The 27,681-nt window shown below is 41.8% G+C and overlaps 1 protein-coding gene across 1 annotated transcript; it reads right to left on the reverse strand.

The window, feature by feature from the left end:
* Positions 1-58: 58 nt before the first annotated feature.
* On the reverse strand, positions 59-18,703 carry frmpd3 (FERM and PDZ domain containing 3). The gene is made up of 15 exons (XM_025062892.1): positions 18,597-18,703; positions 18,337-18,491; positions 17,699-17,801; positions 17,377-17,422; positions 16,679-16,783; positions 12,912-13,019; positions 9,921-10,052; positions 8,907-9,026; positions 8,477-8,613; positions 7,921-8,047; positions 7,483-7,572; positions 7,120-7,299; positions 6,723-6,858; positions 5,193-6,077; positions 59-4,534 (listed from the first exon to the last, which is right to left on the reverse strand). The coding sequence occupies exons 1-15, from the start codon at positions 18,635-18,637 to the stop codon at positions 1,716-1,718; spliced, it is 5,184 nt and encodes a 1,727-aa protein (XP_024918660.1). The 5' UTR covers positions 18,638-18,703; the 3' UTR covers positions 59-1,715.
* Positions 18,704-27,681: the final 8,978 nt, after the last annotated feature.

Genomic DNA, 27,681 nt, shown 5'->3' on the forward strand with positions numbered 1-27,681 from the left:
TCTTCCGATTTCTCTGTCACGCTATGGCAAAATCTGGATAGAAAAGTTTACACCGCTGTTGACTTAAAATCTTGAACTTCAATCTTAAGCTTGTTTGGAAATGCAGTGTATAAATACTGTATCTCTTACAAAACTATATATCGTGTTGCCCAACTTTGTTGACTTAAAATTTCAATGACATTGATTTTTGTCAGTCCCAGACGACTTAAGAGATCTGTGAAATGATGTTTGGGAAATTTCTTGTCTTTAGAACAGGGGTGTCAAATCTGCTGTTAACACAAAAATTCCTGCAGTGTGGGATTAAAATATTTCACATTATAACTATTATTATTATTATGTATGTCAAACCTCTTTAATTGATTTGTGGAAATAACAAGAGGATGAGACACAAAAGAGAATTCAGACGGCAAACACATTTTGGTTTTATTAAAATACATAGAAAACTACTTTGTGTGTTTCTTATATATATTTCTAGACTGCACAATGTAACAGCACATAGAAAGCAAAACATTTTTTTCTCCATTGTATCTGTAACCCTGAATGAAAAGAAAAAAGAATATTTAAGCGGTAGCCTTGAGGAGATGAACGATGTGAAACCAGTGGTGAGAACGCAAACGTGTGTTATAGCAGCAGGGTGAACTAAAATAAGGCTGAGTCAAACAATAGGGTATATACATGTCACCTAAAAAGACAGGTTTAAAGGCTGTGCAAAATTCTAGCAGTACACTTAACTCACTTGCAAGTGGATAGTTATACTTAAAAACTACGATCCACCACCTGTGAGATGCGAGTTAGTTGTTGATCAGTGAGGGCGTGAGTACACTCTCGCTATTACTGGGTACAGTGGATGTTTCTCTAGAGCTGAGTGAGGTAACGACACTCATTACTGTACAGCGGACTTGTGTGTGACTTGTGTCTCTGCTACATCATCTGCCCTGAGCAGGTGTGTGTGTTTTTTTAACCTGCTCCACTATAGCGAGAGAACGAGCTGATTTGATTCTATAAAAGTTCAGTGTCGTCTCATTTCTCTGTCGGTGATTTCCCTTTTGACTCACTTCGCCGGACACCGTCAACTCAGCCAACAGAAACGTCCAACTTTGTGTTACAACAGGTAGATATTTCAACAAACACACACACACAGCACCATCTAACCAACCAACGCATTGGACTATGCAATTTACAGAAGTCGCTACTTGATGTGATCTCTGAAATATTTTCGTCCATTGCTAATAATAATTATCTTTTGATTAATTGTTATAACTCTGTTAAATCAATACATTTCAACATATTTAATTATTACCATATTATATATATATTAGAATTCTTTTGTCTTCACAAAACTTTATATTATTTGCTAAGTATACACAACTCAAATATACATTATATATAAAATACTTATACTTGAATGTCCTATGTATATGGTGAATTTGATAATGAGGTCATTAGCCCTGTATCGCCCATTCTGTAATAGGGTTCTTATTCCTTTGTGCATTATTTTGGTGTATTTTTATATTTCAAAATAAGATCCGTGAGGCTACCTCAGGGCCTGTAAACATGAAATGAAACAGCTGCATTATAGATTTATCTGAGGATGAATTTAACATCTCGTAAAAAAAAAACAAAAAAAATTGTAAACCATGAATAAATAATGTATGTGGATACAGTAGCCAGCCACATATTGGTCTGTTGTGATTCCATTCCTGTCAGATTCACTTTCACTGCGCAGGGAGAGTTTTGATCGGCCGAGTGAGGGAGCTCATGTTGTTGGTGTTGGTGGAGACTGGAGGACTCACTGTCTTTGTTGGCAGGCTGCTGGAGTGTCCCATCGATTCTTCTGCTGCACGCAGAAGCAAAGTGTAGTTGATAGCTACCTCCTCGACTTTCCTCAACAGCTGCAGCCTCTGGGCTTCAGAACGAACCCCTCTAACTAATTTAATAAAGGTCTGAGTGAGTTCACACAGCACTTGAAAACTGGCCGAGACCACAGCGAGCATCCGTGTCGGGCTTTTTTCAACGCTCGCCACCCGTCGACAGGATGCTCTGAATTCTTTAAAGCGAACAGCCAGCTCCTGCTTGTACTCTGTAATCCGTGAGGGTTGGAGGCGAGCCTCGCCCTCGGCTTGTGGGCTGTTAGCACACTGACGTAAAATAGCTAGCAACTCATTAGCATCCAGCTGGGCATTTAGGAAACCATCAGGTAAGTTGAATGTCTTGCCCTGCAAAGCCTGCACCCGTGCCAGGCTACCCTCTAGGGTACCACAAGCTCTTAGATCAATCTCCTGTGTCTGCGGCTCCTCCTCTTCCTCTTCCTCCTCCTCCTCCTCCCCACTGCAGTCCTCAGCATTCAGAACCTGCAATGTTTTGCTTACTACAGGCATGGTGCGTGAGTCGAGCTCCATGCCTGGGAGGACCTGGAGCGGTATGGAGTACGAGAGCTCATCCTTCTCGCTGCTTTCGTCTGTGGCCTCGCATTTCCTGTAGCAGAAACAGAATGAACAGCATTTATCCTTGTCGTCGCTGTCTTCGCTCGGCAGGGTCAACAGCACCTCTCCAGTTCCCTCTTTGTTTTCACAAATTAGTTCTTCTCCTTGGATAAAAAATACTCCCTTCTTCCCCTTGGCCTCCACCTGGTGAGACTGAGTGTGGACCGGCTCTACAGGGGTGGGCAGCCTGAGTCCTGTGGCCCTCACTCTCTCCATCTCCTTTTCTAGACTCTTAGTTTTGGGTTTCACCTCAGCATAGACAGGTGTGCTGGTGCTATTATCTAGCTCCCCGATGCTGTATCTCCTCTGAAGCTTTGTATATTGTGGGGCCTCAGTGCAGTCTGTTGTAGTGGTACAGGCGGGCAGACAGGAGCCTTTCTCTCCCCTCGGCTCTCTCGACTCCAGGCTAGTGGAACGTATCCGGGTGGTTTTAATCTCTAAGGTCTGGGGTCTCCTTGTGGCACCTTGAGCATGAGGGGTTTTGGAGACCACTGGAGGTGTCTTAGAAATAGCCCTCTCTCTGCCTCTGTTTTGAATCTCTGTTGTGGAGCCAACCGGTGTGTCAGGTAATCGCATACCCCTACACATTCGCTTACAGTCACAGCTGCGTCTCTGCTCTCTGGAGATACCTGGTGCCTTCAGGACAGGGCTGGTGCGAAGCTGGCAGGCACAAGGAGTGCCTGAGGGCACTGGTGACGACCCCTGGGACATAAATTCAGCCTGTGAAGACTTGGGTTTAAGCAGCTCTTCTAGAAATTCTAGCTCGTATTGTCGAACCTTTTGCAGCTGGGCTCTGCGCTCATCCGTTTCCCTTCGCATCCTCGCTGGAAATGTAGCAGAAAGAAGATTTCTGAAGCTCATGAAAGGTGCACTACGCTGGGACTTTGCCTTACCAATGCCTTGCTTCTTTGCTTCTCGGGAAGGGAGAGTGCAGACCATTTCTACCGATGCGCTGTGTTTTAATGGATCATCTAAAATTGGGAAGGACTTCACAGGTCCTTTCTGTGAGTCAGTTTGCGATTTGCTTTGAGGACCTTCAGATTTGCTTTCTGGGACTTCTTTTCTCTCTGCTTTCGCTGGTAAACAAGGAGAGTATTTTGTCTGTATATGAGGACAGGGTTTGGTCAGTCCAGGATCTGCTGAGTTTTTCACTGAGTTTTCTTTGCCAGAAGCCAACTGGAGGCTTTTGGCTCTGAGGCGCTCATCATCTGTGGGAGAAGGAGATTGAAACATTACCACTTTCTGGACCTGTGGGTCTTTAGCTTGTACTTGTGGCCCTGGCTCCTGCTTTACTGGGCATGTGCAGAAAAGGTCATCAACTGGCAGATGTTCAGCAGAGCTTGAAGGCTTAATGGTCTCACTAGAGGCAGTTTCGGCATCCGGGCATATTTTTGTGGAGGAAATCTTGGCAGAGGATGTTCTATCCACCGGCAAGAGAATTGGTAAGGCTTTCTTGTTTGGGCCAGTGTTAGGTGGTGTTGTAGTCTTCTCCTTAATGTCCTCAGAAACTTTTTGGCATGGCGTCTGCCCAGACAAATCTGTTATTGTCTGCTCCTTAGACACATCAGCTGTCTTTGATGTATCAGACACTTTAGGTTGTTCTGGGGTCTTAGAGGGGGCATCACATGCATTGACTTTGGTGATTTCAGAGTTTGTTGACATCTCTGCTTTCTGTTCAGTCAGAGTGGTGTCTTGATTGCCGCCTTGCTCTTTCAGAATACTGAGTATTGCCGAGTCGTGACTGGGCTTGACCTTAAAGGGCACAGTCTTGCTGAGGATAACTTGCTTCGGGGGACACCCAGCACGAATCTGTCCCACAGAGAACGCCCCCGTCCCTATGGTTTTTGCAGTGCAGCCAGGAATAGCCAGGGGAAAGTCACGGCGACACAGGATACGTTCCTTGTTGATGTGATGGGCTAGTAGGTAAGCCGGGCTCTGGTTCTGCTTCATAGCCGACACCATTTCAGACACATCTGTCAACTCTGAGGAGTTTGTCTCATGGCCTGAGTCCAGTGAAGATTCAGGTGTAATGGCAGCTAAGACAATCAGTCCTGAAGAGGGAGGCAACACAGAATATTGTTAGGGAGGTCAGGAATCAACAGATATTCATACCACATTATTGTTATTAGGACACATTGCACTGTTTGAACTGCACTCTGTGAACAAAGTATTTGCATCTATTTTTTTTAGCAAAAAAAATCCTGTTAATAACTCTTTGCAGGTTTTTTTAACTAACTTGTACATGATTGTAAATAGAAAAAACTTTTTTTAGTACAAATTTAGCACAAATCTGTGATGTCAACACATGTCAATAATAACAGGTCAGTAGCCACATCATAAATGTTAAATGGCCATTAAAAAATAAAAACACAAAATAAAAATATTGTTAAATATAAAGTCAATTATATTTTAGGTTTTTCACATGTTATACACACATTTCACATTGCTGTGATTATAAATGAAGCAGTATTCTGGTTTTATATAGTGGTAATTTTTAATGTTTTTTATATATTTTAGTTTGATGTTATGAACCCTCTAGAATCATATTATTATTCCTTTACTGCACCTGAAATATATCTTTTGTAATGATTCCCCAAAAATAATAATACAAATCATAAATTACAAATATTGTGTATACTGATAACTTCTTATAAACAAGTGTATTGGAGTATCGGAGATGTGGGTTGTAGCTTGACTGAGGTTGTTGACCTGCAGTCTGTGTTGGCTGCTGGGGGTGATGGGGGTAGTCCTCTGAAGCTGCCAACGCCTCTAGTGCCTGTAAGGTGGACACCAGAGCATCGTCCAGCTCCTGGGCGTGGTCTCGGACTGTTCTGGTGGCCACATTATCAATGAGTGTCACAGGCACATCTTCCTTGGCTTGGCCCAGTTTCCCCGGGGCTGCTCCCTGGCTGGAATTTGCACGTGCTTTCCTTCCTCTCTTTGGATCGTCCTCATCTGAACTGTTGTCCCTAAATCCAGGTGGTGGCGCTGCAATAGCAGGTGGTGGTGGTTGCAGCTTCTCTCTCCCGCTCTCTACCTCCTCTTCTTCGTCCTCCTCCTCATTCCCTGGCGGTGGAAGGGCTATGAGATCAACAGCACCTCCATCTCTGGAGGCACAAGAACTGGAGCAGTGTTTACCAGAGGAGCCGGTGCCGCTCACTGCCCCTGACAGACCCTCCGCTCTGAGTCTGGCTTTGCAGGAGTCACAGAAGTACCGTGCGTTTTTCTTGGATTGACTTATTGTTTGTGCCCGCACTCTAAATCCCGGATTCTCCACCGGGGTCTCTAAAACTGCAGCGATTTCTTCTGTACTCTGCTGGGTAGGGTCTGACTTGGTGCGAGGCCGCCCATGGTTCTCCTGAGAAATGAAATTCTCATTGATGTCAAGTTCGGCCTGTGTTTGGATCTCCTGAAATTGCTGTTGCTCTTGAAGGTGGATATGACAAAGGCCTAGATGCTGGGGCTCCACTGGAACCAGAGCCCGTGAAGACCCCGACTCCCTGTGTGAGCTTTCCCTCTCGTCCCCTCGTCGACTGCCACTTGGCATGCTGGTTGCCCCGGCACGAGGGTGGGCGTGGTGGGCGCTTCTGTAATCTGAGGATAGAATTGTCAGAGCAGTGGAGAATTTGAGGTGTTAAGATCTACTGCAGATAGAGAAGTTCCAAATAGGAAAGCAGTGGCGACAGTTGGTGGTCACATGTAGGTAATTAATTTCAGACATGAATGTTGGAAGCTGAAGGTCGTTTGACGTTGGAGGGTTAGAGTCTGGTGGAATGTGATGGCATGATGGCTCTTCGTTCACGGAGACTACAGACTGAGAAGGCAGATGGCAGAGAATCTAAACATTTTTTGGAAGCAAAATGCTTATGATGCAGCTGAAGCACTTTCAAATAACAACGTATCAGTGTAAAGGCATATGGAGGATCTCATTCCTGTGAGTCAAGATGGAGATGAGAGAAGGGACAGCAGAGGGCGCCATGGGATGACACAACCAGAACAATCCTGGTTACTAAAGGTAATGGTTCCAGTTAATGTAGAGTCAGATCAGTATCCACGTAGCCTCAGCATACAATGACAATACACATTTAAATCCATATTATACATCATGCAGTTGTTAATAATGCAATGACACTGAATTAAAACACTTTAAGAGACATTTACCATAATTATGTTTTCAGATTTTTTTCATTCATTCATTACATCCACATTTGTATATTTACAACACGACTGCAAACATACCTGCTTTGGTCAGCTGTGGCTGACCAGATGTCCGGAAGTAGATGGTGCGTTTAGGGTCCACAAACAGCTTGTAGTAGCCAGAGATGAGGCATGCAAAATTACTGGCATCGGGCCATTCCATGAGTAGAACCAGAGGCTGCAGAAAATGATGAAGACAGGATTTAGAAAACAGTCACGTATTAGGTAACAAACTGATGAAATAAAATGTAACTAATTATAGTGATTATTACAAATTAAATATATATATTATGCATACATTTATATGTATGTACAGTCTATATATATTTGCAATCACAGGTATTTTTTTCACATGATGACAATGAGATCCATACCATTTTTGCAGGGTATGTAAAGTATACATTTCACTGGCTACACTTGTTGTAATTGGCTCCCATACCTTGGCTTCATGGATCGTCAACTCCACCCGTGCCACTCCTTGGCTCTCTCTGTAGAGTTGGACCTTAGCTACTCTGCTAAACTCAGCCAGAACTGTCGTCAGGTTGTTTTTCAAGTCAATAACGTGACTGATGCCATGCCGAGGACCCACGAGTAGTGTTGTTGCCGACTGTTTCTCATCCTGATGAAAACACAACAGGTTTAGGAGGACAGGCTTTATCCTGCTCGCCTGTCACACCATCAGCGTGTTAATGAGTGCTGTGTGCATAATGAAGCGAACGACAAATAAATAAATAAGCAAGGTGAGCAAAGATGTCAGGGTAAATGTCAGGTGAAAGACGACAACGATTCAAAAACGTGTTACCAGTCCGACGGTGTGGAACAGCATTCCTCCGAACGGTGGGAGGTCATTGAGTACACGCATGTACTGCAGTTTCCCTTGGAGAGGAGGGACCTATCAACAGAATGATAAACAAGTTTCATCTCTGTATGACTCTTCAAGCCATAGCTCAGCACTCACTTTGTCCTTTGGGGGGCACTGCTGAGTCACAGATGGCTTCCTAAGCTCTTATGCAACACTTATTTCAGTACACAGGAAGGTCCAGTCTTAAGATAAAGGACTGGTTATCTCACAGACATAACCACAGAATGCATTAAAGCATTAAGCCCAGAGGAGTCCGTGTGCTGAGAGTTATGGCCCCTTAGACTTGAAATGCTCAGAAGTGTTTGCCAGCGCCGTATAAACAACGACAGCGCAAGCTTCAGAATTTTAAGTTGATGTCAAAATGCTATTTGAAGAAACCTTGTTGCCTGACGGTGGTGGATGCTGGTAGGTCTTCAGCAGCTGAGACAAGGTCTTGCAGACATTCTTCTCCTTGACTGTTGGGAGCAGAGTGAGAGGAAGGAACGGCTCCAGACCCCACTCTTTTCTGGGACGGAGAACAGAGACAGAGAAGGTGTGAATGATACAAAGGAAAAGTTAATTATTTTGTGTTTGAATGTCAGCTGTGCTCATAGATGATAACTCAAATCAAGGGTTCCCAACCTCTGGGTCAGGGACAGTAACCAGCCGTATATAATTTGGTATAGGTTTGGTTTAGAAATACAGAATTATAATTTATGGGGGACCGCACATAATTTAGAAATACAGAATTATAATTTATGGATATGAAACAATAATTATATGATACATTCATTGTGTTTTGTTATGCTCAGCTCCCCCCCCCCCCCACACACAAACACACTCCATTATAACCAGAAACCTGATTAAACCACTTCTCATCTGCCACCAGTTGTAAACAGGAAACGGTTTGTCATTCGTCACAGTTCATTTCAAAGCTGAATCTTTTGGAACTTACTCGACGTGCTTGAGGGAGATCTTCTGATTGGGTCTGGCTGAGGACACAGTGATGAAGATATGAAGCGCAGCCAAACGCAATGTGATGTCCGATTTCCAGTCCATGCAAAAGCGTTCTTTGATAACATCATTGCGGCACTGTAACGAAAAGTTTGCACAAATCCCATTACTAGGCAGAGTGGAATCACTGGGAAGAAAATGATGTGTTCAAATAACAGAAAACATCCTTAAAATGTAGCTTTTCTTTTTAAATCTCATTTGTCATAGCAAAACACAAGCTTGATAAATAATTGAAGAATATTTTAAAATTTAAACCCAGCGACGACTTTGATACCATTTGCTTGATTTAATTTCGCTGGAAGGCAGCTCTTCAGCCGTGTTATGAGTTTAAATAACCGCCTTTTAAATGTCAAGTCAATCTCCTCCTCTACCTGGATGTAGAGGTACTCAAATGCAGCAGGGTCTCTCCTCAGCAGGTCTGCGGGGTCCTTGGGGAAGAAGCAGATGCGGAACAGACACCTCATCCCTTGGAAATAGGTTCTATGCACCACCTGCAAGGAGATACATACATTATAGAATTATTCAAACATACAGTGGACTCCATTTGAAGCCATGTCCAGGCGTTAGGATCACAGTGAATGGCAGCATGACAGACACAGGGAATTCTATTTAGATTTTTATGCAGAGCTGGAAGGTAACTAACATTCAGCAATGATTTCCTTCTTTGTCCTTTCTGGACAGTTATTTCCTCTGGTTTCCAAAAATATTATTATAATATTTTATTAATTATTATTTTTATTGGTTCCCCCTGCTCCAGCCCAAAATAATTATTCATCCATGGTTTACATTTTATTGGTTCCCCCTGCTCCAGCCCAGTAGTGCCGTCTGCCTCCCTTCAGTGATGTAAATGTCAGATGAAATGTTCATTCAGATTTAGACTCTGAAAAACGTTCGATCCAATTTAGGACCAGTTATGAAAGTGACCCGAGTCAGATTTGTGCTGCTCACAAAAAAAAATAAAATAATAATAATCGACCAGATATGAAAAGGTTCTTTCAGGACCTTTCATGTGATTTAATTTTATGGGTAACATAAATTTGCCTGCATCTTTTGCCATAGTGTAGTGGTTATCATGCCTGCTCACATATCTGCCTGGGTTCCAGCCCAAGAGGAACCACAGACTTAATGGCACCTCCTGTATGTGAGATCCAAAGACTGACACTGTGAATTTCCTAATTTCTGGGATAAATAAAGGACTTATATTTTTCTAAAACTTTTTGTTTTTTGTTTTACCTCTACATACATTTTTTAATATAAATAATTCCAACATTTCTGGAATTATTGTGAACAGGACAATAATCCAACCAAACAGTTGGGGTTTGTCTTTATTGATCTAACTCTGTTAATCACAGCAGGACCTCATCCCAAACACTGGCTTTTCTCACATGTGTCAGAGGCTGGCTCTCCTGGAGCAGATGCAACTTCTGGTGCTGCTCCAGACCGCCTGCCTCCAGGACTAAGGCAAAGTGCTCAATGTATCGCAGTGAGAGGCGGTCCTGCAGTGAGGAAATCACATCCTGGAGGAAGAGAGATGGAAACAGATAAGAGCATCAAGTACATTTCTCCCATAACAAAAACACATTCTACTACAAGCACATTTGATGAGAGGATCTTATTTCCATGCTGAAATTTCTTCATGGTTATAGAGAGAGTGCTTTTTTACAGCGATATCCCAGTGAAAGGTATGTTTGTTTATTGGCCTTTTACTCAGATGTCCTGTCGTTATGTGTAATGGGAAGAGTGCGTATCCTTTATTCTGCACAGTGAGTGCATCTTATTTTTACAAAACAGCATCTTTGTACGGGGGGACTGTGCAACGGAAACCCTTTGTTCATGTGCAGATTGTTATCTACAAACGATACCGAGCTTTTTATGTTCTCTCTCATACAGCTCAGTCCACAGAGAACTTTTAAGGTTAAACTTACATTTCATGGTAATTTTATTGCCCATCCCCGAGGACTCCATTTCACACTTTATTTATCCTTTTTATTTATTAGACGCATGGAAATTTAAATTCTCTTGTAGTAACACGCTGCTGTGTTTTTTAGCTCTCGGTGCAGAGGCTCGACAAGAGGGATGAAATAAAAACACATCATTTGCATAATGCAAACAATTTAATTGATGCTTGTTAATAGAAGTCAAGCAACAGCTGCCCTTGACAAACAGTGGGCTGCGGTTAAAACTCTGTTTGCCTCTGCAGTTCGCTTTAAATAATGCCCAGGGAGGCTGTAAACGGCTGAAGGATTCACAGTAGGCTTTAAGTTTCAGTCACAAATACTGCCGCATTACATGACCGCCAGCTAATGGGCACGCTGGTGGGCATGGGGTGGTAGCATTGACTTAATCCCCGGTATTGTTTTATTGATTGGAGTCCTCTTATTATGCTGAGGTTCCATTTAATTAGGCTGACAGGAGAGAGGATCCTCCATCTCCACTTTAAAGTGCTGCTCTGTTAATTAGGCCATCTCCACTTTAAAGTGCTGCTCTGTTTCTCTGCATGAGTAAAAGAGAGATGTGGGAAATCTAATAGAGTCTGTTTAATGACTGTGCTCAGGGATGGCAGACTCATCCTGGAGGTTGACATGGAGACGGAAAAAACAACCTCTGCCTCTGATTCCGGGAGTGTCTGATTAACGCACTCTGACGGATAAGAATGTGAACGCCACCGATGAAGACTTTCTGGACAGGATTGGATTTGGTAACACTGATGTCATTGTCTTAGATTATGACTGGTGTTTAATGTGAGACTGTTTCCATTAGCTCATCCACAGTTAAAACTAGAACTAAATTATAGAGTAGATTTGCGATACTGATGTAATAATGACATAGATGCTTAAAATAAGCAATATTATTTATTTTCTAAAATAAATACTTTTTTTAAATAAGTAGTGTAAAAACCTATTGACCTTAGCACCGCATTTCATTCATCAACTGACTTGTTTTTATATATATAATTTAATTTATTTTTTATCCTTTTTATCCAAAATACACATTAATTTATTAATTGTATTAATATCTTTGGAAACACTTATTCAAAGTTATTTATTCATTTATCAATCTGAATATTGTACCTTTTATGACATGACACAATCCAAAGACTTTTCTTTTCTCTTTTTTTGACCTGGACTCCATTGTGGCCAAGAGTGAAAATGCTGACTCATGCCTTCTGAACTACTTTGAGATATTCTGAGTCTGATGAGTCCTGACACTGTCATCTTAAAATATGCATGAGGTATCATGAGATCCAAGAAAAAAAAAAATCAGTCCTAAAAAAGTCCTTCAGGACACTGAGGTTGTCAGGTGACCTTGATGGACACTTCCTATTGGTAGGCCAGGTGAAGCAACCCTACGTGATAACAGAGCAGCTCCAGTAGGTACTGAGCATGATGGGTAATAGCTTCATATGTGACTGTTTTTCTTCTGATAGTTCCTTTATTTTGGGTAAGTCTTGGCTCGTTACACTCATTACCATCGTCCAGAGTCCAATCTCACGTTCCACAGCAAACAGAAGCTGTTTCCTCTGCTTATCTTCACTGAGTAGTTTTATAAAACCATACAGCTATTTTCTACTTATTTCTTGTATTTATTTCTCTACTTTAATTATGTGAAAATAACACAGTTACACAGCTAAAGCTTTTATATATTTTATATATATATATATAATTTATTTACCCGGCTGTTTACATGGCCACTGATAACAATTGTTTTTTATTTATTTATTTTACAATGTTACTCTATTTATAACTACATTTTCACTGGCAGTTTTTGACCCATTTATAGTAGTTTTGTTGATGCTCTAAAAAATGCAATATTTTCCAAGTCTTTTATTACAGTTGTTAGCGTTACTAACAAGTGCAGAAGAAGTCAATCGGTTCCAAATCCGACCGTGAGACATGATTCGTAAAATGTCGCAATTTACATGTGATCATTTAAACCTCTTGTTTATTGCATAGTCAGCTAAGGATATGGCTATCATCCTGTCAAATATTTTTTGGCCCAACAGTTCTGTTAAAGCAGTGGAATATAACCAATAAAAGCAAACTTTACTGATAAACATCAGTCCAATATCGGGTCCACTGTCAGCTTGGTTTTCATTTAAACACACTGTCCTGTCACTCTCCGTTTGGTTTTCATTTAAACACACTGTCCTGACAGAACTGAACCTCTGACTCTTACGTCACTGTCAAACCCAAGATTCAAGGCTTTTATTGGTCACATTCACCTCTGTGAGGAAATCCAGCTGTTTGGTCTGAAGGTTATTATAAACACAACAACCTGTTGGTAACCCATGGTTACCGACATCACTGCTGTTACTCCTTTAGCCTTCAGTGACCTTCTTCATGTGAACAGTTGAGTGGTGGTGAGTACATACATACCCTAACAGTGGTACGGCTATCAAACGTAAAGGACTTGATCTGTCCATTCTCCAAGAACACCTTCAACACATTTGGTATGAGTAGCAAGGAGTCGTCCTTGAGCATTGTCTGAAAGACAAAAGGAAATAAAAAAAACAAAACACATAAGGGCCCAAAAGATTTTTTTTTTCACAATACAATCTGTTGGGTAGTAAAAATGAAATACAGAGCCCACGGAACCCATTCCCAACTGAATAGTGAAGAGATATTTTAACTTTTACTGTTTACCCAGAGAAAAGACATAAAGCTGGGATTTTTACCTCAAACATTGTGTCAGGATCAAAGCAAACATTCATTTACTTCACGTCAGAAATAAAACCTCGGCTTCTGAGCCGGTTTTAAAAAAATCGTGAGTGGAATCTGCATGTCCTCAACGGAAAAGCCATAAGCCATAAATTTCCTAATAAACGAGCATATGCTTTTTCAGAAAAACAACCACCATTTTAAGACCCAGTTCTAACTAGTAGAATTCTTATCCTAGTCATGCGTTTCCCCATGAATTGACTATTTTCTGATTGATCGGTGGGATTGGCTCCACGTCCTCCTGTCTACCTAGGAAGAACGACGCAGCAGAGAATGGACGGATGAAAGTCAGTAACTCAAAGAAAGTTAGGCTCTGGGAATGTAACTCAACTTCCAAAGGTGGGTGAGGAATAAGAAATGAAATAAAAAACAAGGTTCCCAGGTTGGTTACCCAAGACATGATAAACAATAAAATATGTTTTTTAGTCCTTTTTATTTTAGCTCCAATATGTTCTCTATGGTTCCCATAACTTCGGAATAAAATAAGACTAAAATAAGAACAACGATGAGCTGAAAAGAAAAAAGAATCTCTTCATGTCTGAAAGTGTCTGCAATATTTAGGACTCCAGGACTTTCGGAGCAAATGCAAAGCAACAAAAACGCAACGTAGAAGTTTCTGATGATATGTTGCGGAATCACGAGGACGGTGTAACAAACCGGGAGGGGAAACGGTTCTGTTCACAGCAGATGTCTGGCGTGTCTCTTTTTTGAGCCGTAAGTATTCAGATGGCTCAGCAAGCTGCTCTCCTCGGTGGAGTGGAAATAACTCAGGCCAGTGTTATGAGTCGACAGATTTCCCTCCATAATTCTGTATAAAATCCAGCAAAGATGGAGACAAACAGGTTGGTGGTTTCCCTATCTTTACTTTGTTTAGTGAGCATAAAGAGCTGATTCTCCATGTAGAGACAGAGCTGAGGTGTAACCACAGCTTCACAGTCACCCCACCTGAGGCGTAACCACAGCTTCACAGTCACCCCACCCACCCATTTTACCGACAAAATGAACTCACAGAGAGCCAAAAAACCTATTTCAACCCTTTAAATCACATATCTTAAAATCGGGCCCTCCACATCATTTTATCTGCTCAACATCATCATATGGTGAGTGATTTACAATTCCAATTCTCTAATTAAAATCCCAATCAGATCATGCTGAATGGACAATTGCACAGTTTGGAACTAAACCCCCAAATTCCCTGAAGTCTCACAAAGACATTAAAATAAGATTAGAAATAGAAGATAAACTTGAGTTTTGTATAAAAATCCCAGCCACTTCCTGTTTTTAATAAAGTACAGTTATCCTTACATTGGTCCATTGCAGGAAGTCAGTGCAAAGAGGCTAAAGAGCCACAGGTTGAAAACCACTGTCCTTGACTGACAAACAAATGAAATGACTCCCTGTTCCTAGGGAGAGTTGGCGACTAAAATATCTGCTCATTACCCCAAACCCCAGCATCTCATGCCCCAGCACTGCATCAACATTAACGAGATTCAGAACAGGTAGAAGAACGGCGAGGAAGATTGATGAAGAGAACTCGTTCAGCCTTCCCGTAGCTGCGGAGTGTAACAGAACCGCTGGATTTGGAGGACTTAATTTATGGTTCCTAAAGGAAATCCACAGCTCACTTGATCTCAGCTGTTCTTACAGTAAAGCTCCAGTGGATGATCAAATCAGCTGCAAGCGGTCGTGAGTTGGTTCCCTAACACTGTGTTATAGATGTATCGTAGACCGAGTAAGCAATCCTGGTTGATGTCTTTTCCATTAAGCTCAGGTGAGTGGAAAATACGATGACAAAATACCAATTCCCCGTTCCTGATTCTTTATTGATTGTACTTTTTTTCAGTAATCTTAATTCTCTGACATTATATACAGTGACAGATTCTGGATTGACCACCAGGGGTTGGGAGCAACTGAACAATTTTGTGGTCGGTACAGTGAACCTTTAACTTTGACATCAGCAGACAGAGTTCCCACTTTCTTCCTTAAAGAATTTTCCGAACCTTTTCCAAGAAATGTCAGCTTCTTCAGCACGATATATATGTTATTGCTTTCCAAAAAGGAGGAGGCAGGACCCTCACCCACAGCCCCCCATCTATGCACTTTGATCTTAAACTAAGAAGAGCCATTAGCGCTAAGACTCATCTTTAGGTGTTTTATTAAACAGTTTCTATCCCGAAAGAACAAATCTCACAGTCGTACTACCAACTTGAAAAACGTACCAATGAGACACTGAACTTCAGTAGGGAAACCCACAAGATTGGCTGCATTTCTGCTATAAATATATGGCTAGTCATCACTAAGATGTACATACATTTTTTTTTTTTAAAAAGAAAATTGACTGCCTTATTCTTCCCACAATGGGGGAATTCACACAGGTTGCTACAGGAGGCGCTATTAGGGATTTGTTGTTCCTCCGGGGCTCAAACCCAAGACCCTTTGCAGATGTGTAAGGCAGACATGCTAACCACTATACTATTGAACAAACTAATCAGTGTGCTGTACCGAAGGTTTGGGAAGAGAACGTTCACGACTTCCACACAGTCGTCTGTGGTATTTCTGGATCAAACTCTTTGCTGTCTCTCAGCAGAGTAAGCAGAAACAGAACTAATAGTGAACTATTTTAACAGCGGCATTTAAAACAAAATTTCACAGACAATTTCATTTCACGCATTTGCCACAGGACCCCCCAAATGACTCTTTTTTCCCTCCGGTCTGTCTGACTAAACATATCCTGGTTTAGTTTTTTTTTTTTTTATGAATGCTGCCAAATTGGTATCAAACAGTGGAATGACGCGCAGCATCATATTCCTGTCTTCGACTGCAGCTGCCATCAACAATATATTGTCCTCTGTATCACCGTTTTGGTTTATAGACTGCGGCATCTTTTTCTGTCGTCCTTCTCTTTTTATATTTCTATTATTGTGTTTTAAAGAAGGGTGCAAAGACAAGTGTCTTACCTCACATTTCTCCATATCTAATATCTGGGGGCAAGTTCGAGGGGGTATCATTTTTTCTAAGTGCATTCAAGTAATGTTGTGACTGGTGTTAATTTATTATATATTACATATATTTATATTATATATATAAATGTATTATATATAAATAAATATATTGTATATATTTATATATTTGTTTTATTTTAATTTATGTAGGCTACATACTGTTGACTGTAGCTGTTAAATAAATGAGGAAAAAATCTTTGTGACAGATGTTTATAGCTACTGCATTAAAAAATCTAAGTGACATTGTGACTGTTTCGGGACCGTTTCTCCGCCTCAGTGGAGAGATTCTGGTTGAGAAATGTCTGCGTTTTCCGACCACAAGCACAACCCAGCAGAGATGGCATGCTGAGCCTGGCACAGTGAAAGTGAAAGCAACAAAGGCGGGAGCGTGTGTGACACAGAGAAATGACAAGTTGAACTTACTGAGTCTGGGTCGCTGATGGACACTTGCTCTGAAAAGCGCACTTTAGGTGGGTTAGTTCGCAGACGGGCCTTTTTGGCTGCACTTATAAAGGCAGACTTAGGTGACTGTGGAGACAGAAGAACAGAGACACGAGGTCCTGAGTCGACTTGAAAGACAAGACACGCTTATGAAGAAAAGAAACTCTGACTCTAGAGCCACATTTATTATTCAGTCGATCTCAGTACTAACAGGAACATTTTAAAAATATGAATTTATCAAAGAACAAAAATGAAAAAGTTGTGAGTGCAGTTTGAAATATTTTTCAGATGATGATTGCAAGTAGCAGGTATAAAAAGTACATTTGACTGGAGTATGATTTCTCAGCTGGACAGTTGTAGCAGTAGTATGGTTATAAATATGATGTTGTGATTTTTTCTTTTTTTTACTCCTGTACTTGTAGTCATACTTGTACTTCTGCTGCTGCGGGGACAACAAGGCGTCAGACATCGCATTAAATGGACAAATGGTCCTCAGTCTATTTTAGTACGCTGCAGGTTGGACCTTGTATGCATAAGTGTGTGCTCTGAATAACCTTGCACAAGGTTTCTGTGTGATTCAGAGTGAAAGGAAAATAAACTCTGCAGGAGAGGATGATGAAAAGGAAGGAAGGAAATAAAGAGAGAGAGAAAGAGAAAGAGAGAGAGGCTGATTGTACTACCTGATGGGGCTGCAGCACAGTGAGAACTATAGTGTCTTTGCAGCGTCTGTGGAGAGACAAGCGAGAGTGGAGTGGGTGAGATAATGCCACTGGCAGCCCGGTATTTTAGAGAGCTTCTTCACTTTATTTCCGTGCCGTCCTTCGGCTGCAAAAGGACTGACTCATCCCCTGATTTGTGTCGGTGTTTCTCATCACTAGCATGAAGAAACATTCTGTCCCTTTTGATCTGCCCCAAGCGCACCTTCCTCCTCCTCTGCCCCGCTGTCTGTTGTCAGGCCTGCACTCTCCCCCTTCCTCCCCCCGGGACAATAAAGGATGTTACCTTACAAGGTCTATGACTCTCTCTCGGGGCACGTCGCTCACCGTCTCCTCGTTAATGGCCAAGATCTGATCTCCTGGAAGAAGCCTGCCAAAGGAGGGGCCGTCTGCAGATGGCACAGGACACGCAGCCAAAAATGTGAACTCGTTTACACACGTGATAATGATTTGTGCCACCAGCAAGTCAATCTGCTCTCTAATTACACACACACACACACACACAAGTTTTGTTTACGTCAGGGCTGTCAAACGATTAAAGTATTCAATCTGATTAATCACAGTGTAGGCTCGGATTATTCACGATTAATCATGGTTGATTGAGGCAAGTCAACGTTCCTAAATATGACCAAAAACAAATATGTGTATTGGTGTAAAAGAAAGAGAAATAACCTGAAGTGAAGCCTCCACAGAGATGACATTTCAAGCTTGTGATGCCTCATTGAAAAGAAAAATTTCCCCACAGTGTGTTTAAATGTCACTTTGTAGGTGGAATGTTTGTACACACTGTGTGTGTGTGTGTGATTCTGCCCAGTTTAATCCAATTAAGTTAACAAATGAATTGTCATGGTTGTAAGAGTTCATTTTGACAGCCCAAAATACAAAAATACAAACATGCACTAACACACATACACACACACTAACCAGCAGAGACGGAGCGTACAATGACAGGCCTCTGGCTGCCCGCGATGAAGCCGAAGCCTTGAGTTGGGTGGCGCTTGATGGTGACCTGTCGAACTGAGGCAGGACTTATGATATCACTGTCCATACCATCATGGCTGTCCTCTAACATCGCAGAGCTGCGGAACAAGACGGAAACACAGACGCACGCTCAACACACTCATCCACAGACGGCTGCCATGTTGGTTCAGGAGAACACAGCAGTAGAAGTAGACTGTTGGTACCTTTCACATGCGTTCGTTTGTCCATCCTGGACCTTGGCCATCCCCTGAGAGGAGGGAGCAGCATGGGACAGAGTTGCACTACAAAGGCCTTACTCTGATCTGCAATCATTCACCTACAGGAACACATGAAGAGAATCGCTCATTTAGTCAATTTAAAATCGTCTGTTGAACAAAGTTACACAAAACATAACAACAAGGAAACCTGTGGATTTTTCTGCAGAACAATGTCAGGACTCTTTTGGACAAAATAGGAAATGTTTTTCCTTGTGGACATCGACTGCATTAACATGACTGCCCCGCCTCCAGATCTGTCATTTGTTGATAATGTCTGTGGCATCATGAAGATGAGAATAAGACAACTGTCGACATGAGCAAGATTACCGAAAACTGTTTGCGGTTGCAAATGTGGCGAGGGGGTTTTGGAGCTGCTGCTGAAAAATGATGACAGATTTTTGAGATTCTATCTTAATGATCAGAACTCCGATGATGGCGGACCAGAGAGGAGGCAGCAGTCGTAATCTTAATGGCTTTAAATGACCCGGAGTGATAGAAATGAAAAAAGAATGAGACACCGTCAAGAGCAAATGCAATTTTGATGCTCACACCAGAGTCGCAGTCGCACTAATCAATATTTCAGATTCATATTCTTGTCACTCCTGTTATTTCTGATAACGGTGGCCCATGTCGGAGCACGGCTCATTTACAATTCCACTGATGCATCACCGATCACAACTGGGTGTCATGCTATCAGATGAGGACTGATGTATTGTTGATTGGCTTCATATTGAGCTTAATCAAGGCCTCGGAATCCACGACATCACACTGGGTTTACACCTCAGTTATGGTGATCCTGGAAGGAGCAGGGCAGCCAAACAATTACAGTCTTTAGTGTGACTAATCACAGGGCAGCCGTGTATGACTAACGACTGAGCATGATTAATCGTGATCGTAATTAATCATGATTAATTAAGTCAAAAACATTTTTCCCCTGTATACTGCTGGAACAAACAGAGAAATTATTTAAATCTGATTAATCACAGGGTAACTGTGGATGACTAATGACTGAACGTGATTAATCGTGATCGTAATTAACCATGTTAAATTCAGAAAAATCAATAAAGCTAAATATGATTATAAAAAAATTCTGTATACTGCTGGAACAAAACAACAAATAATTTGTATCCGATTTTTTCCACAAATTTATTACCGCTTTTATTTTGAAAGCTATATTAAAAAGATACATTCATCAATCAACAAACAGGGATTTTAAATAATATTTTTAAAAATTATTTCAATAAGGAATTTTCAACATTTGATACAGAGATGTTTCACAAAAGGTCATTGAATACATCAGACATTACATCAGGGACGATGATGTCACACCAACTGAACCTCTGCTGAAAAGGGTAATGTTTTTTTTTGTGTAACATCTAATTTCTCCTCTGTGTCACCTGGTGGAGATTCAGCAGCACATTTCTCTTCCCTGGTTCTGCCCTCTAACATCTCCCTCTTTTCACCAGCTGTTGCCCTCTCAGGTCCTGGAAGGACAGCCTCTTCAATTTTCAAGGAGTTGCCAGTGACTGTTCATCATTCATTTGGTGTGTGTGATTGCTGTGTGCCACTGTGAACATTAGCAAACCTCAGCAGCACTTCTGCAGTGCAGTGCGCCGGGATTTCTGATTGTAAAGCCCCTTGTGGCAAATTGCAATTTTGCAGCATCAATATATAAAAAAAAGAAAAAAGCCAAATCCCTGAGAAACAGAGAATTACGTCCTTGTTTGGTTTGAGTCTAATGGGTTCGGACACTAAACAGATTTAGAATATTTTTTCCTAATTTAGAGATTAGTTTTTGGCCTTGACAGTAACTGTTGAGGGTGAATTGAACAGACGGAGAGGCAGTGAATGCAGCCGGAGGACACTGAAGCATACATGTCTGCAAAGATAAACAGCCATTCGGCAAAAGGCCGGCCGTTTGCCGAGAGAGGGCACTGAGGAATTCTGACAAGTAATGATCCCCAAGGGCATCAGCGGACCTGGCAGTTGCTATGACTACAGCTCTCCGTAGCTTGTCAAAGATAGGCTGGACAGAGGGATGGTGGGTGGAGAAGAATAGCGATGTGGCCACTACGGGAGTGGGAGAAGCAGCCAGATGCTCTCGGTCGCTCCAGCAGCCACTGTAGCCAGATGCCGGCATTTCCCCAGGCATTGTGGGTCGGGGCAGCTGATGCCAGCCTGGCTTTAGTGCCACGGTCAGCAGTACCTCATCAGGCCTCTGGGTCCAGGAAGAGTAACCCAGGTTATTATTAGCTTGGAGTAAGTCAGAGTTTTACTGGACTGGACCAGACCGTACTGGACCAGACCAGATTGGACTGATCAGGTCCAGGTTAGATACAGAGTTGGAACAGTGGAATAAACCAACCAATCAAATGCCAATAGCAACAAAACAACACAACAATTACAATTATTAGCTTAGGGTGGGCAAAGTCCTGGCCCGGTGGCCACTTTCAGCCTGTGAAGACCTCACATGAGGCCCATGACTTGATGTCCATTACAATTTTGTCCTTTTTTGAATAATTAAAATAATTTAGTTTGGAATTAATTAATAAGAAAAATATTACTAAACTACTGGTCTAGAGAGAGATGTGTCTGTTTATATTATGTATCTGATATATATTCAAAAAAATATTTTCAGATTTTTGTGTCCCTTTTTAAGCTGCTTTTTAAATCTGTTTTTAGACCTGCGAAAAGGTCACGCTAAGTTTATTATTTTCACACTTTCTGGCCCTACGTTTTCCACAGTTAGGTTGAAGGATTTAAGGTTTGGGACGTTTGGTGATAGACATGTTTTCCACCGAGAGAGAGAGAGAGAGAGAGAGAGAGAGAAAGCAATCAAATGAGGCCATCGTCACTGAGCCAAATCCTCTCTGTCTCTGCACGTTGGCCCAAACAGAGCTGCAGAGATCCCGCAGGATGACACATCCAATTTGTTCAACAGTGGCTAAGTGACGGCTGACAGATGAAAGTTCCTCCTGACTTTTTTTTTTCCATCCTTACTAATTAGCTTTCGATGGCGTATTAGATCATTGGAATAGAATTCTCTGGGTGTGATTAAAACAGTGGTCGGTCTTGGTATTCTGGGGTTAGAAGAACAAGGTTCTGCCTCAAAAGAACCAAGTGTTGGTCTCTATTAGGACTAGAACTGGTCCTACATGGGCAGCAAAAGTGAGTACACACACACACATATATACACACACACACAGAGTCTCCCTGTCTCTCACATCTAATTGGCTTTCCTGGGCCTGTGTCACTCTTGCAGGCAGGCTCTGCAGCCTCTTCTTCTCATCCCTGCTGCCAGGTAAACAATAAAATCTCAGTACCTCAGTGCACCTCACTTGACATGCTGACTGCTGGCAGAGCTCACACCATTATCATCTCTGTCCTGTGAAATGGAGATACAGACAAAAAGATTTGTGCAGCTGCAAGCTTCTGTCTGCTCCTGACTGTGTTCACCTGCTGGCCCGCCTGCCAGAATGCATCCTTCCCTCTCTTTACACAAATGGCTTCCTCAGTCGGGCCAGATGGCATCCATTTAGCGAGCGCTGCTGACTGGTTTCCCCTTCACTTTCTGGACTCGTTGCCCACTTATTCCTGTGTCTTCATTCCTCTTTCCGCTAATCTCTGTTGCTTCAGCTACTGTCTCTGCCTCTGTCACAGAAGCAGCTCCTCTCCCTCGCTCTCCTGCCAACGTTGGCTGCCGATTTGAAAACAGATTGTGGCTGTGGGTAAAAGTGACAGTTTGATAGGTGACTGATGGAGGGAGGGAGCGCAGGCACAGGCTCTTTGGGCTGAAGTTTGTTTGGAAAATTCCCATTAAATGTTTACAGGCAGTTGGCTGAAGTGATTGGCTCCGGGCTTTTCTGCTCCTACTGTTTAACTGAGCTCTTTATTTGCACTGTCCACTGGTTTTACCTGCTGACAGATAAAGGTTCAGTGCTGGGAGTTTGTAAAAGAAGACAAATCCAGAGTGAGCCAGGCCTAAAATAAAGAAAACACTGTGATTATGGGACTGCTGGGCCAGTTCAGGGCTCTTCAACCTTTGACACCAAATGAGCCATTTTTACCAGCAAATAAAATCCACAATTTTAAACAATGGCAGTGGTGCAGCATATGAAGTTTTTCATAACACTACAGATTCATGTTTGGTTGGAGAAAAATGATGATAACATTTTTTGAATTTTTAATCACATCTGCATGTTACTCATCACACTAGAGCATTTTGAGAATTTTTGGGATTTTTTTTACTTTTCACATGTAATTTTTGGTCAGACGGAGACAAATTATGGTGAAAAAAAAACAAACAAAATTGTATCAAAATTGTTGTCAGTTGGCCACAGAGCAGTTGTGAGCTGTTGGTCTTTACACAACTGCCCTCACACACTGGCACATTTTTCTGCCAACTCGTCATGGCGACTGTCCTCAACTGGTGCTGACTTGGCCCAAAATTTAGACAAAAATAAAAAACAAATAACTACAAACAGAGACACAAACTCCTGAGCGGTGACTTGTTCTTTTGTTTTAAACCCAGAAGTGAACTCACTTTCAGCCAACTGTGTAATTTATGTTCACCGCGGAGCACTGATCTTCTCTCACGGTGACAGAGCCGTTCACAGCGGTGCCTTCCTCCTGAAGCCATTCTCAGTTAAAATGTCTATTCGGTGTGAAAACCTTGAGCTCCCTTCGTTTAGATGTAATCAATACCCTGGCCTTCCCCTTTGGAGATGGGCAGACAGATGTTGATGAGGGAGGCTGTGATTTCACTGGCTGATCTTTTACAGAGGGGACAAACAGATGTTCAGCTCTGCAGGTCACTGAGCAGGATCTGGGTTGATCAAAGAGGAGGACGAAGTTACCAAACACATCTCGTCCGTGTTACAGCTCGTTACCACGTTCTCTCACTTGTGCAGCCATAAAGCGCATATTTATACAGGACAGAGGGGCAGACTTTAATGCTGTCCAGAGCAGCCGGGGCTCAGACCAGGTCATAAATGTTAAGGCAAACACCGCAGCGCTGTCTAATAACATCCGGAACGATCCAGGCATTCTTCTCATTTTTATTCCTCCTCACTGCACTCGGTCATGAATATGGAGAGTCACCTTCCAGCTCCTAAATGAATCATTTAAAGGCTGACTCTCGGTGATGGAATTTTCAGCCTTGAACTGCAAATTTTTGCATGTTGTTTCTTCAGATTCTTCTGACCCAGTTTCCTCAATGGCATTTTTTCTATATATTTTTTTACGATACACAGACACTGTTTTCATTACTACAGATACTTTACGGCTAATGGTATAATCCCTGTTTGGCATGCGTCTCGCAAACACTGCCGCATCAACGATATAGGATTTGGAAAGTGAAAGAAGCAAAAGCAGCGAAGCGTGGAACTGCACCTCCATCTCACTGGCATTTAGAGAACAACACGTAAGCGATTTTCTTAACCTTCCACTCAGGCCCACTTTCCTCGCACATGATTAAAGGACACACTCATTGGTTTGCCGTGGATAAATTACGTGCAATTTAGTGTTTAAAAGGTAAACGCACGGAACAGTGCTCTGTGGCACGTGCTGAGTCGGATATTTATGCGGTTATACCCAAGAAAATATTTGGAAACGAAGTCAAGAGAAGGAAATATATACACTTTATCATATATATTATATATGTATTTACTGTTAAAAATAATATATTTATATAATGTATACATATACCATATAATACATATACTGTAAATACAGTACATATACTCTACATGTATATGTACAACTGTACTGTGTAAAATTAAATGCACTGCATATATATATAAATATATATATATGGATATATATATGCAGTGCACACACACATGCAGAATATACAATACATATATAGATAATATATGATGTGTATATATGTATATATGTGTGTATAAAAGTGAGCTGTGTAAAAATATTAAATACACTGCAGAGAAATAACGAAAACCTTCGTGTTTGGAAGACGTTGTTGTCTCCTAAAAACACAGATTGTCATGAGCTTCCTGACACAGTGAGGAGAAGGCAGTTTCCTTAGTTATTTTAAATCTCCGGGGAGGTTTCACTTGACTGGGTTTGATTCATCAGTCAGGAGCTGCACAGAGAAAGCCGGCCCAGCTTAGTATTATTCTCTCCTCTAAATCTACCCACAAGCCCCTGCTCAGACAGCAGTGTGCACTGAAGACTCCCTGTGTCTGCTGCATTCCTCAACTCATTTGTTACTTGTTATTTACTCGACCTAATGCCTTTCAAGGCATGACATAAAAATGGCACCGTTAGCCCCGGAGGTCCAGGAGGGCCGACAGACAAACTGCCCCGACAGCAGCTTCTCCTCCTTTGTCTGTTGTCTGTCCACAGATCGTCCTGAACCTCAGCTGACAGCTGAATGACACTGTGACAAAAAACCGACTTGGTGCCACCCACAAGATAGCATCTGTGAGCCCCACCCAAATCCACCCTCCTGTGACTGTCAGAATGTAGTCGTTTCTCAGTGGCTCGGAGCTCATTTGACACTTGCAGACTTTCCAACTTTGTGTTTTCCAGTGTTTGTGTAAAAATCAGCCAGGCTGTTTCAGAGGAATTGAATATTCATATAATAAATAACAGAAAAAAAGATTAAGAAAAAAAAATATCATGATTCATTTCTACTGCTCGGCAGCACAGTGCATTTCATTTCTACTGCTCGGCAGCACAGTGCTAATGTGCTAAAGTGCACTACTGCAGAAGCAGCAGGCGCTAACCCACTGTCCACATCCGGCATTTGCATACAATAATGACAGTGCTGTGCACACAGCAGCGAACACATCATTAACCAAAACACCCAGCCTGACCGCTAACGCTCCGGCCCATTATCGCATCACTCACTGAGACGTCACTTCACATCGTGTCACTGTTAATCTTCCCTGCAGCTTCCCTGGCCGGGAGAGCGTGTTTATTTTAATTGGCAAGATGAGGTGATTCAACATCACCTGAAGATTGAAAATCACCGACTAACATGTGAGCTTTGATCCTTCACACACAGCTTCCCACACATCAGGTTCAGAGCAGGTACGGACCGGGCCGTGTTCCAACCGGGCCGGCTCAGAGAGCTCCGTTGTTACAGATCCCTCTGTTCTCTCTGTCTTTTCATCTCATGCCATTCACTTCCATACTGCTGGTATGTTTTAGTGGGCGTGCTGAGAATATCAACTGGCTGCATCAACAGAGTGTGCAATTATCAGACCGGCCTGAAATACCATCTACCACCACGGCTGCGTGTCTGGGTCAGGCCACGCCCCCCAGTCTCTCTCTTTTATCTGTGACTCTGCAGCTACAGTTTTGTTTTTGCTCTTTTTGAAATGTGTTCATTTATCACAGTCGTTGTCCTTGGCCTGTCATGTTTTGATGAGTTTTTCACGCATCTGCTGAATAAATGACATGTTTGTAATTCTGAGATCAAAATAACATCTTCTCAAGTACTGAATAATAAACTTGGGCTGTAGCTATACTGCAAATTGGATTTTTAAGACAGTAAAAAAAAGGCATGTTGTTATGCTGGTTAAGAAAATGAGCCCCTATTTTGAGTATGTCGTTACTCTGGTTAAGAAAATGAGCCCCTATTTTGAAAACACGCTAATGTTTTCTTACTATACTTATACTACACTTAATTCTATTATCAATCTTTCAATCTTAAGCCAGAATCAACCAGTAATGGTTTTTTCTTTTTTTTTTCTTTTTTTTTTCTTTTAACAAAACCCAATGAGATAATGACATTGGTAGTTTCTGTCATTTTTGTCTTTCAGGAAGTCAGCATCTATCAAAGTAATTGTACTAAATTTTAAAAAAGGCTCTAATAGGCAGCTATTATTTACTCAGTGAAAATTTGAAAAATTGACTAAAAGCGGTATCCACATAACAACTTAGAGGTTGAAGAAAAGACATCAGCAACCAATGTATGGGTATTTTGTTTTAGAAAGATAAAAATATACCTGGACTGCCCTTTTTATTCCTGTGTACAGTTTGACCTGTACTTTAAATAACCTTCTTTATTTCTGCTCAGGTTCAGTGAAGTGAGAAGTCACGTCTAATAATCAAGGGCAGTAGATTTATTGCATGGTGATGGAATCTATCTGTGACCCAATTAAATCATCAAAGAGCCCTGAAAATATATTGTGTCCTGAGTAATGGCATTGCTCCTCGGCTTTGACCACATGCACTCTTTCTCTGCTCCACCCCTACATGTGTTGTACGTAAGAAATGTATGGTATGAGGTCATGCAATGGTCACAGCACTTTTCGTCAACGATGATTAAAAATAATTATCTTTCCCACAGTACATCACCCGCCTCCACCTCCACCTCACCCTGTCCTTTTGTCTCCTCTACCATCTCTTTTCATTCATACAATCATTTATCTTCTACCAGCTAACCCTTCTCTGGGCTCCAGGAGGAGCTGCAGCCAACCCTAGCAGCCATTGCATGAAGGTGGGGTAGAGCCACCGTGCACCACCACAAATGCACCACCAATCACAAATGTCACAAAATATATTCAGATAATAAAATACAACTAGCTTCTATCTTCAATTTAGTCACAATTTACTTAGTCGGTGTGAAAACTAGGCCTGTTTAGTTGAACACAACGAAAAGATAGTCACAGGAATTGAAGAAAGGCACAACAATTTTCTCTGATTGCTCTGAGTTTCTCTTTTTTTAGTTTTAATAGTTTTCTACAAATGACTGCAGTATACTTCAGATCCTCAGTGGTTTGGACAGGAACAGATGCTCGTTGACGATAATTCATGTTTATTTTATGGAGGTTTTCTGTTCAAAATGATGTTTCCGGCCTCATGTGTTTTAAAAACATTTGTACTCACGTTTCCTCCCCCGTGGGTGAAATGTCTCCTTTCTGAAGGAACAGCAATCACACACGGAGGCAGCAGAGCTGATTAACGGCGAAGATTGTATCTCCTCCAGAGATTTCAATCTTTTGTTTGATTCGAAGAATGGTTCTAGGAGTGTGTGATACTCCATAATATGTTGTCTGTCGGC

Source organism: Cynoglossus semilaevis, chromosome 15 (assembly GCF_000523025.1).
Source record: "Cynoglossus semilaevis isolate Cse_v1.0 chromosome 15, Cse_v1.0, whole genome shotgun sequence".
In the NCBI taxonomy this organism is placed as follows: Eukaryota; Metazoa; Chordata; class Actinopteri; order Pleuronectiformes; family Cynoglossidae; genus Cynoglossus; species Cynoglossus semilaevis.